Source organism: Sinocyclocheilus anshuiensis, unplaced genomic scaffold, assembly GCF_001515605.1.
Source record: "Sinocyclocheilus anshuiensis isolate Anshui unplaced genomic scaffold, SAMN03320099.WGS_v1.1 scaffold332, whole genome shotgun sequence".
Lineage (NCBI taxonomy): Eukaryota > Metazoa > Chordata > Actinopteri > Cypriniformes > Cyprinidae > Sinocyclocheilus > Sinocyclocheilus anshuiensis.
The window spans coordinates 1,342,265-1,355,016 of record NW_015554181.1 but is presented as its reverse complement, the minus strand read 5'-3'; the positions used below and the strand labels follow the sequence as shown (position 1 = coordinate 1,355,016).

General features: G+C 34.9%; 1 protein-coding gene across 1 annotated transcript in view; it reads left to right on the top strand.

Moving 5' to 3' along the window:
- cux2b (cut-like homeobox 2b) overlaps nucleotides 1–12,752 on the top strand; it is a 175,664-nt gene that overhangs the window by 124,049 nt on the left and 38,863 nt on the right. Inside the window, exon 4 of the mRNA XM_016463833.1 lies at nucleotides 1,630–1,708. Coding sequence (XP_016319319.1) covers nucleotides 1,630–1,708 — 79 coding nt within the window. The remainder of the gene's footprint in view (nucleotides 1–1,629; nucleotides 1,709–12,752) is intronic.

Here is a 12,752-nt window from a genome sequence, read left to right as displayed (position 1 = left end):
CATGCGCGAGTCGGCGCAGACCACAAAATGTATCGGAGCTATTTGAATTCTACACAGAATGCTATATTTTATAGTGTTTCTAAGCATTTCAGGGGACCTTTAAAGTAATTCCTTAGCTTAAGTCCCATTCGTTTACATGGAGAGGGTGGGGTTTATGACCTGTACTGCAGCCAGCCACCAGGGGGCGATCAAAGAGCTCGCAGCTTCACTTTTCAGGACGTGTGAGGCATACCTGGCTTATTGCCATTGCCCCAACGGTACGATTTCCGGGATATTGTATCTAATTTGCGGGTGTCAGGGAGCCATTATTAATATTTATTAATACATTTTTATAACTATAAAAATTATTCGAGAACCCGCTCCGAGCTTCCGATCTGAATCAAATGATTCACGTACTCTCTCGAAGTTCCGATCTAAATAAAATGATTCGCGATTCACATTCCGAAGTCAAGATCGGAATCAAATGTTTTGCGATACGTGAAGTCCCAATCTAAATCAAATAATACATGATTTGAAGTTCAGATCTGAATCAAATGATTTACGATATGCGATTTAACTGATTTGGAGTTTCGAAAATGAATGTCTCTTTTGATCAGTTTTTTTTTGCTAGTGAATCGCTTGAACTGAATGATTGAAGTCACGAGTTTGAATCACTCCGAGCGGCTCCAGCATAAATGATTCACTCAATTGAATCGGTTTGTCTGTTTCTCCGCTTTTCACATCTTCAGCCATGTTTACACAACACTGTCAGTACTACTACTAGCTTAGCTTGCTAGTTTTATGACATTAACTGAAATAATAAAAAAAAGTATGATGTTTACAAATAAAATATCAATATTTCCATTCCAAAGATAACATCCAACACTAATCTATGAACATATTCAGGTGAGGTAACCGGTTTACCGCTAACTAGTGAAAACACAATATGACGAGCTGCACCTGAAAGTACATGTTAGATGGAAACATTGTGCATTATGGTCGAGTTTGTAGCTTAATTCACTATATTTTAAATAGTTTGATCACAGCAGTTCAGTTGGTTACAGTTCAATAGGAAATCAGTAAAAATCATCCAGTCATCTCATACCATTTAAGAGAATGTTCTATTTATACTGGTATATTTTGTAATAAATATTTGAGAAGTTATTGTTGTATCTGATTGTATTAGTCTATAATAGTGACAGTCAAAAAAAAAAAAAAAGAGCAAATGGGAGAAGCAGATGAACACAAAATAGCATAACAACATAAAGTTAAAGAAGTGTAGAATAGTGTCCCTACTAAATTCTACACCCTTGGTACACACTGCAGAAGTAGTATGAGGTGAATACTAGAATGTAATTCAAACATACCCTTGTGTTGTGATGAGTGTGAAGCCATTATGTGGAGTCTCTGGTATATTTGTCGGAGTATCGGATGCTTTGTTGCACTGGTGACTTTATTAGACTGAGTTTTCCTCAAGAGCGATCACGCTAATGTTTTTCTCAGTTTAAGTACTGGAATAAACTTTGCTCTGTTCATTTGTAGCTCTGCGGTATCAACATATGGAGCAGAATTATTGACTGGAGTGTTTTATTATGTGTTGCATGGCCCTTAAGTGTGTCCTGGATTGATGAGCTCATCTCTCTGCTGCAGGTGGTTGCGTTGAGCCAGCGCAGTAAGGAGGCGGAGTCTGCGTTCCTGGGAATATATAAACAGCTGATCGAGGCCCCAGGTGAGCTGCACACCTGCCTGTGCCATCACACACACACACACACACACACACACAAAGCCGTACATTCACCGCTCGATTTCACATGACTCAAAGGGACATTTATAATATACAAAACTATAAGAGATGAGCTAACATGATATTATTAATTTCAATGCCAACTGAATAATTAATCTAATTAATCGCAAAATAAATTTGACTGTGAAAATACCCACAAAAGATTATTTAAAGATATTTTTTTGTTAAAGTATCAAGTGGACATTACAAATTGTAGCTTTAGAAATATTTTATTTGATTCAACAAAAAATTGATTACACAAACATTTAGGCTACAACGGCCTAACATAAACTATGGAACATAAAAGAAGATCATTTGAGAAACATCTCAGTATTGTTTGTTCATACAATGGAAGTCATTGGTAACCAAAACAGCTTTGTTACCAACAGTCTTCAAAATAGTCCAAAGTCCCTTTAAGGATATTCTATAGTCTTTGAAAATACCTTCATTTATGTTCCACAAAAGAAAGGTTTGAAATGACATGAGGGACGTGAAAGTGAATGATGACAGAATTTACATTTTTGGGTGAACTATCCCTTTAATGTTTTTATTATTATTATTATTATTTATTATTATTATTTTACTTAATTAAAATAATATTAATTAAAGTTAATTTATTTAATTAAATGTATTATTTAATTATTATTTAATTAAATTAATTAAATGATACTCTAAATAAGAAACTAAATCTGCCAGCAGGTGGCGGTAAATGTAATTTATTCGATTCGTTCAAACAGCTGATTCATTCAGGAATGAAGTAAACGGCTCTCTTTATGAATGAGGCTTTGATTCATTGGTTCACTCGATTCATTCAAAACGCGGATTCATTCAGAAACTAAACACCGCTGTGTTGCTCGAAGACGCACAACAATTCTGCTATGGCTTTAAAGGTAATATATTCTTTGCAAAATTGAGCAAAAACACGTAATATTGTGTTTAAAATATAACACAATATCAACTTCTTATTTACTGAACTATTATATAAAATCACATTTAAACTCGTGATATTCGGGACAAAATCGGCACTCGTGTAATAGCCTACTGCTCTCCCTGCTCGTGTGATATCGTATGACATAAATATGAGACAAAAACACATACAGGGGCATTTTTGCACCAATATCTTGAATTTTAGGGCATAATTGCATTTATGGAGTTGTTGCCCTGCATCACATTTGTCAACAGTCAACTGAAATGTAAGATGATGTACAGGTCTGGGGGCGGGGCCAGTGCGTTAACTGAGTTAAAATATTTTAATCGTGTTATTTTTTTTGTAACTAATTAAGTTAACACGTTAAACTGACAGCCCTAATTTATACGTAAACATTTATTCAGTATTTGGTCCATTGTTATTTTAGTGTTATTTACAATATATACAATTATAGTATTTATTAATATTTTGAAAATGGTTTTACTTTATTTTCAGTTTCATATTCATTTTAATGTTATGTGCTTTTGTCACTTTTATTCAGTTTTAGTAATTTTTTTCTTCAACCCATTTGAATTTGTTGCTAACATTTCTAATTTTCATAGAAGTTTAAGTACAAATTTTACATCTAATGTATATTTTATAATTTAATAGTTTTATTTAACAGTAACGATACTGATTTAGTCACTTAGTCGACTATATAACTATACATTTTATACCCTTGACAGTTTTAATTTAAATTTTATGTGTGCTTTTATCGTTTTTTTATTCGTTTTTTTTTTATTTGTCTTTAGCATTATTTTTGTTTCAGTTTTAGTGGTTGTCTTTTTTCAACTATTTTTATTTCAAATCATTTGGCAACATTTCTCATTTTCATGGAAGCTTTTTTTAAAGTTTAAATTTCTCATTTAATATTTTTTTATTTAATTAGATTTATTACATTTTATTTTATAAAATAAAAATAACAACACTGATTTTGTTATTTTATGCTTATGACTATTTTAATTTTATGTGCTTTTGTCTTTTTTTTTTGTGTTTTTTTTTATATATATTTATCTAGTTATTTTTATTTTTATTTCAGTTATAATAATTGATAACTGAAAATGTATTTTATTTTCATTAGTTGCCAAAGCAACATTTCTAATTTTCCTCGAGGTTTTCCATGTAATATGTATATTTTTGATTTCAGCATTATTTAAATTGACAAAAATTATTAATAGTTTTTTAGTTTAGTTAACAATAGCAACACTAGTTTAGTCACTTAATCCACTATATTAAAGTGTATATATATATATATATATATATTATGACATCATTTGCTCATTAACATATGACTATCTACATTTACATATAAACATCTTTACTGTGCCTTGGTTTGCCCTGATGAGCTAATTTAGATATGGACGTCTTAAAGGTACACACTAAAAGGTAAACACTGTCTGTTTAAAAATGATCATGTGGTGAGTAATATGGTAAGTGCAGAAAGTGGCCCCTTTAATGTGCTTGTTGGACGTGTTTGGGGTCGCGTGGGTCCATATGGTCTCAGGTTCTGTTGACCGCAGTTGGAGGCTGACCGACACTCACAAGTGAAACGTGGGATTGATGAGGAGTGTAGAGCAGAGGAGAGGCGATAAGAGAGAAACCAGACAAATAGAGACGAGAGAAAGAAGACAGGGGCCTGACGCTGGACCGTGCTATCAGAGATCACAGGAAGCCCGATGCCACTGTTTACACATTCATTGACTGGGTAATGGAAGCTTCTGCTGGAGAGATAAGCTCCGAAACCTAGGGAGCTGCCTACCTAGACAGCATTTTCAGGCATCATAGGTGCTCTTCCGACGAAACGGCTGGTTTAAAAGGTAGGCTGACTTGCTTTAGCCAGATTTTAGCCTTCAGAATGAAGGCAATCCCAGAGTGCATTGCAGCAGGTTCTGTGAATAAATCCAAGACGGTGGATAAGGCAACCTATATGTCTGTCAGTGCTGAAAAGTAACGACTAAACATTTCTCAGTGTAAATTAACCACTATTCGTGTGTGCAACATACAGTATTTTTTATGCTTATTGAAGTATTGCAATGCAATATGTACAATTGAAATCAGTTGTTTTGTGCAAGCAGTGCTGCCTCTGTTGAGCATTTCAAAACAGTTCCAGTACTTAAGAGGCTCGTGCTGCCTATATAGACAGAAGATTTGTATTAAACAGGCTGACTTTAAAGAGCTCCCTGATCTCTCGCACTTCATATTGTTCCACACTCTTATAAAGAAGTAATGCATTTTCTTGAAATTACTTAAGAGTCGAGCATAAGAGCCCTTGTGAATCTTTCGTCTGCATTTACAGAATAAAAACAAAATGCAGGAAGCATGTATGAATTGGTGAATAGTGAAGACAAACATTAAACAGCCTCCTTGATCTGCAAATAAAATAGCTATAGTGGCATTTGAGCGTTAGACAGATTTTATTTGTTGTGTGACTAGTTTATAACTTTAAATGTGCGATACATTTTAAACTGCCATTCAAAAGTTAATTAGTGTTTACTTACTTATTTGTAAGTATTTATTTACTATAATAAAGTACAGTAAAATACTGTAATATTGTTAGATATTATTACAATTTAAAATAACTGTTTTCCATTTGAATATGTTTTAAAATGTAATTTATTTCTGTGAATCAAAGCTGAATTTTCAGCATCATTACTCCGGTCTTCAGTGTCACATGATCCTTCAGAAACCGTACTAATTTGCTTCTCAATAAATTATTATCAATGTTGAAAACAGTTGTGCTGCTTTATATTTTTGTGGAAACCGTGATGCATTTTAATTTTTGGAATTCTTTGATGAATAGAAAGTTCAAAAGAACAGCATTTATTTGAAATAGAAATCTTTTGTAACATTATAAATGTCTGTACTGTCACTTTTGATCAATTTAATGTATCCTCTCTGAATAAAAGTATTGATTTCTTTCAAAACAATCGTACTGCCCCCAAACCTTAGAATGGTAGTGTGTGTTATAGTAGATATGAGCAGGTTGATTCAGGGTGAATTTCCTGTTCTTAACCTTTTGAAGTCACTTTTGCTACATAGTAAATTGGAGCTGTTAAATTGTTTTGTATATTAGCATAATACCGAAATATTTCAATGCAAATTCATCTGTCACTTTATAAAAGTTAAATTTAACAGATACATGGACTCAAACCTGAGCACAATATGCGTAATATACTGTATATTGTGCATGTTAACAATTATGCCTTTGCTCCGATGAAGTACAGTCAGCTACTAATAATGTGAATACTCTTACAAAGTATAAGGAATAATTGATTGGAAATGTTTCTTAAGTAGATGTTCAGACATATAAGGGCCACAAAATGTGACAAAATCTAGCTTAATATTTTTTTGCCTTTGATTTATATGAAGAGACCCAGTGAATAACTTCATTTGACCTCGCCTGTGGCTTTTGAATGGTTTAGTTTGCACAAGGACGTGTTCAGATTAGCACGCTACAAAAGGGTGACGGTGGCCAAACACAGCCAAAGTTTCCCCCCAAAGCCACGGCCATCAGATGCGTGTGCTTGACCTCCCCGTGAAGCTGCGTTTTCATCTGTATCGACCCCTGATGGATCCTGCCATCTGTGAGGGTGATCCTGTCGTCTACAGCAACCTATTAATCTGTTCCTTCCTCTGGCTTTGAGCAAGGTCACCCCCCACCCCCGCCGTCCCGGAAATGAACCGTCCCAGGTGCCGTAAAGGACAGTAAACTCACTCGGCTTCCTGTAGTCATGTGAGGAAACACTGAAGATTGTTGATCCGACATGTTGATGCGGGTTTGTGTAACAAACAGCAAAACAGCACATAATAAAAACCTGTTTTATAGGTGTACATCATGCAAACCACACATGCACAACCTGAAAAAAATATTTTCTTAATCAGTATTTTTGTCTTATTTTCCAATAAAAATATCTAAACATCCATAAAGATAAATTATATCAGATAAGTCGTTTTCTGAGAATATATGTTGAATTAAGTTTATTTTTTTTAAATGTTTTCCTTCTTTTAAACATAAATTAACAACATTTTGTGAGATTTATGCTCGAAAGAAGCATTTATTTCAATATGCATTCTCTGAAAATGTCTTTAAATATTTTGCTTCTTAGATCAGCCTTGTTTTAAGGATGTTTAAGGAATATTTTTTAAGGAAACAAAATACTGCTTATCATTTTTTGCGGTGCTTTATCAGTAAACGCAATTTACACACTAGATTTTTACATTTTGTAAAGGAAATGAGTGATGTTGCCTGTGCAGGTGCTGAAAAGAGTTCTATCATGTTGCTTTGTGCGGTTGCTAGGGTATTTTTGGTTGTTGCTAGATTGTTTCTAGGTTGTTCTGGGTGGTTTCTATGGTGTTCTGAGTGGTTGCTATGTGTTACTATGGTGTTTTGGGTGTTTGCTAGGATGTTCTTGGTACAGTAGTTACTAGGGTGTTATTTGTGATTATTATGGTGTTCTGGTTGCTAAGTGGTTTCTATGGTGTTCTGGTTGGTTGCTAGGTACAGTAGTTACTAGGGTTGTTATATGTGCTAGCTAGAGTGTTCTGTATGGTTGCTAGGTGGTTACTAGGGTGTTCTGGATGGTTTCTGATCGTTTATATGATGTTCTGAGTGGTTGCTAGTTACAGTAGTTACTAGGGTCTTACATGTGGTTACTAGGGGGTTCTGGATGGTTGCTAGGTGGTTTCTAGGGTGTTTTCTTGGTGGTTGCTAGGTTGTTACTAAGGTGTTCTGGATGGTTGCTAGGTGGTTACTAGGGTGTTCCAGATAGTTGCCAGGTAGTTTATATGGTGTTCTGGGTTGTTGCTAGGTACAGTAGTTAGTAGGGTGTTATGTGTGGTTACTAGGGTGTTCTAGATGGTTACCAGATAGTTTATGTGGTGTTCTGAGTGGTTGCTAGGTACAGTAGTTACCAGGGTGTTATATGTGGTTACTAGGGTGTTCTGGATGGTTGCTAGGTACAGTAGTTAGTAGTGTGTTGTATGTGGTTACTAGGGTGTTCTGGATGGTTGCTAGGTGGTTACTAGGGTGTTCTGGGTGGTTGCTAGGTACAGTAGTTACCAGGGTGTTAGTTGTGGTTACTAGGGTGTTCTGGATGGTTGCTAGGTACAGTAGTTACTAATGCGTGCCTTATTCTGTGTAAGAAGCCACATCATCTCACAGAAGGATTTATTTCAAACACTCGACTGACGTTATGAAGCGAGTTTGGAGTAAAAATATGTTATTAAATGTGATATTTTCACATGCACACAGAGCCGTAGTTCACTGAGAAGCTATGCAAACAGCTGTCATTATCGCGAACGATTTCTTCGATTTCATAATCGTGCAGTAAAATTGTCTGTGATTTTTTTTGCGTAACTTGTCAGTGAACTACGGCTCTGTGTAGTAAATGCTGCTCCATCTGAAAGCACGTGATGATGATTTACTGCTGATTACAGAACCGGCTTTTTTAACAAAATGCGCATGACAATCGCATTCGATTAATCGTGCAGCTCTAGTAGTTACTAGTGTGTTATATGTGGTTACTAGGGTGTTCTTGGTGGTTGCTTGGTACAGTAGTTACCAGGGTGTTAGTTGTGGTTGCTAGGGTGTTCTGGGTGGTTACCAATAGTTTATATGATGTTCTGGATGTTTTTCACTAGTTTTATTATAAATAAGTTTATTTCAGGCATTGTTCAGTGTGTGGTGAGTTTTGTGCTGGAGTTTAATATGCAGGGTTAAATTTGTTCTATGAAGTACAGCCGAACATATTTAATCTATAATGGATTAAATCAGTGACTCGAGCGTGTTTAGTGTGATTCTGTCCATCATGGTTGTATAGGTTACCGTACCTGTAGTGTTTATTCTCCCAGGTGACAGTGTGTTGAGATAAACACAAAACACAGCTCTGCCTTTAGTCTTCAATGACTTCCTGTACAGCGATAGAGTCCTGCGACCACTGCTTTAATGCGCCGCTTGTACGGTATTGATAAAGTGAACAAAAACATGCTGCTCATCTGTTTATCTACAAAGAGTCGAGTTTGTCTTTTGACTCCAGGAGGAGGCGGCTGGAAAATGCTGATGCCTCCTTTACGCTCTACATGCTAATCACTCTATGTGTCTCTCTTTCTGTCCGTGTGGCTGATATCAACAGAAATCCACCATCGCCATGATGATGGCTCCCCGTTTCCAAGTTCTTGTGTTTTGCTCTGTTTTCCTGTTTCGTCAGCAGTTATTGAATGCCTGATTGTTCAGCTGTGTATAATTATGAAAAACAATTGTAAAACAGATGTGTGTTTCTTCAACTGTGGGCACTTTTGGCCCTGTGGATGCTTAGAAAATAAACTTGCACTTGCACTAGTTTATTTAATTTGTCTACTAGCAGTAGACTTGCACAGATGCATCACAGAAGAAAAATGTTTTTTTTTTTTAGTTTTCCATTTCAATCACGTCTTTGATAACGTTCTATGGTGGAAATGACAATGTTTTAAAATTTTTAATTGTTGCATATTGTGACAGAATTACAGCTTGTTTGGAAATGATGCACAATATTATTTATAAATAAACTGTAAGAAATATAATATATAATAAAATATATTATAATGATATAAGTAAAATGTAGAAATTAAAAATGTGATATTTACCTCGACGTTTCTTTGTTCTTCACATCTCAAATTATTTTGTTGACTTTTGATAAAACGTTATTAGGATTATTATTGTGGTGGAAATAACATCTTAATTGTGTTTTTAAAAATTAAATATTTATTGTGCAAAAAAGCATTTTCACAAAATTACTATTGAAAATGTTTACAAATATATTTTATAAATATAAATTAATTATTTTTTAAATGAATTTAAATATTATGTCTTTAATAAATGTTATAATATTATATGAATTGTTGTAATTAAAAATATAATGGATTGTATAATGGATAATGTAAATATAATATGATGGATTTTCATATTTTAAGATTGAGAATGTAAATAAAACATATTATAATGTAAATATTCTGATACAAGTTAAATGTAGAAATGACAAATGTGATATTTACCTCAACTTTTCTTTGTTCTTCACATTTCAAATTATTTTGTTGACTTTTGATTAATTTTTTTTATTATTATTTTTGTAGTGGAAATAACATCTTAATTGTGTTTAAAAAATATTTATTGTGATTCAAAAATAACTACTGAAAATGCTTTTTTTTTACAAATATATTTTATAAATATAAATTAATAATTTTTTTTAATTAATTTTACTTATTCTATAAATTGTTTCAATCAAAAATATATTGGATTATATAATGGATAATGTAAATATAATAGGATGGATTTTCGTATTTTATGATTGATGTATCTGGGACAGAGGTAAAAAACAATTAAATCGATTTATAAAAGACTTTTGAGCGTCAAAAATAAAATGATAGCGACATTCATTTGACAAAACAAGTTCTCTGTGTCATTTATTTCTGTTAGTGTTAATAAAAATCAACCTCGGGACATAAAAGTGCTTGTGCTGTAGTTGAAGAAACACCTGCATATGAGACATACATCTACACTTTTGTGTGTGTGTGTGTGTGTGTGTGTGTGTGTGTGTGTGTGTGTGTGTGTTCACCAAAATAACCGTGTTAAACATTTTATTTCTTTGTCTGTTTCCACAATAGGCGACTTTCTGTGATCTGACAGCTCTTGCATTTTGCACTGCGCGGCTCTTAAGGGAAGCTCTGTTGTCTGCTTTCTAAAAGCGTTCGACTCGGAGCGCCTCTCCGTTCTCAGGTAGCTCATCTGGGAGGCTCGCGGCTCACCTGATGTTGTTAACGGGCCATCTGCTACACGTTCCCCATCCGTATCCCTAGCCCCGAGAAGATTCATCAGAGCCTCGGCTGTAAATAACACAGCTCTCGGTTATGTGTTTTTAGCGCCGTCATATTCGTGCCCCGCGGTCATATGGATGCTTTCCATTTCTGCATCCGCTTACTGGAGGAAAAGCTGGGGAAAGTCAAAGTTAGTCCCTCCAGAGGAGCGTCTTTCCTGCGCCGGCGTGTTCTGCGAGACGGCCTGTCACTCAAAGGCGTCTCTCTGTAGCCGGCTCACCTGGAGAGGGCTGTTGCCAGGGGCGTAGCCGTAAGACAGGCGCCGTGGGTGCTCGCTCTACCTCTGCCTGTGTTTTTGTACCCATAATCCCCCTGTGCCCCCTCTCCCTCCGTCAGTACCCCTGAGGCGGTGTCTTGCGTGTTTCATGTCGGTCGAGAGCTGTGGATCGTCAGGAAATCGCTGCGTGTCGACCCAAACCGGCTGCGTTCGAAAGGACCCAACTTCAGCCGGTGCTCTGAAGACGCACGCCTTTGTCATGAAAGACCCCATCAACCTGCTGTTTGCTCTAATGAATGCTAGAGCTGCGGCGCTGGCTAGTGGTGACCAGAGGTACTGCAGCAGAGTTCAGCAAAATGCTAATTATACTCATTATTTACTCACTTTCAAACCTGAAAGACTGATTGACTTCACAGGGTGTTCATAAAGCTCTAAATATAGCCATTCACTTTCATTATACAGCACTGTCAAGCCCCAAAAAGCACAATTAAACTGTTAATTATAATAATAAAAGACGTTCATATGACTCTTGCGCTATATTCAGAGCCTTCTAAAGTCATTTGATGTTTTGCGTGAAGAACAGACCCAAATTTAGGAGATTATTCACTAAACATCTTTCCCCATTGTGCTCATATCACAAATTATTTTGTCTACTTTTGATAAAACATTATTAGGGTTAGTATTGCTAGTTGCATTTTTTTCCCAAATTTGTAAAAACATTTTTTACAATATCATTATTTGATTTTTAAAAATATTAAAAATATATTTTTATGATGGATTTTTGTATATTAATATGGATCTGGGATAAAGATAAAACAATAAAATTATTATATAAAAGATGTCTGAGTATCAAAAATAAAATGACAGTGGCATAAAATTCTAATTTGTTTATGGGTTATAAGATGGCATTTGGCATTATTGATGTCAACTGGTGTTGATGTGCCAATTTTTTATAAAAATATTAGATTTGAGAGCTGCAGATCAGTGAATTATATAAAAAGGTAAAATTATATAAAAAAGCACCATTAAAGTGTATTAAACCATATAAGGTTTATACGACTCTTGCACTATATATTGCACTATATAAGTCTTCTGAAGTCATTTGATGCTTTTTGTGAGGAACAGTCCCAAATTTTTAATAAAACATTATTAGGGTTAGTACTGATGTTTTTGGTGGAAATTATGTCATAATTTTGTTACAAAAATCACACAATAAATAATTATTTAAAATGTTTCTATAAATATTCAAATAGTTTAATTATTTAATCATAGTTGTAATTAAAGATCAAATATTTATGATAGATTTTCATGTTGTAAGAATGAGAATGTGCTGTATGTATAAAAGGTAAAACAATAAATTCAATTATGTGGACCAGTGAATTACAGCTTAAATTTGGGTTTGTTCATCACATGTAGTTGTCGTTCAACATGGAATATAGCGCATATAGTCACATTAACCTGTTTTATTGGTGCTTTTCTGATGTTTTTGGTCATTTTTGGAGCCCCACAGTGTGCATTCGGCTCCCAGAGTGACATGAAGGTGAGCAAATGCTTGTGAACTACTTTTACCATCAAAGATTTCGAAGTTCATGACAGTTTGAGATGTACTTTGGATGTATGTATTGAAACGCTTACAGCCTGATGTATATTTCACCCTGGTAATTCCCTCACACATCTGTAAGCCTCTTTATGTCATTGTTTTCATGGAAGAGTGACAGTATTTTGTGTACTTCATTAGTTTCCTCCAGATTGAAGGTGAAACTCCCATGACCTGCTGTAGTTTTGCACACTTAAAAAAATAACATGCTTAGATGTACCATCGTGTTGTGGTTGTTTATGGTCTTGAGGTCCTTCGGGACTGAACGTGTTCAGTGTCACATGTTTCATTAGTAGTTCACACTCTGAGCGTCTTATTGTTGAAGATGTGACTCTTTCAGGGGATTTTTCGTCAGATATCC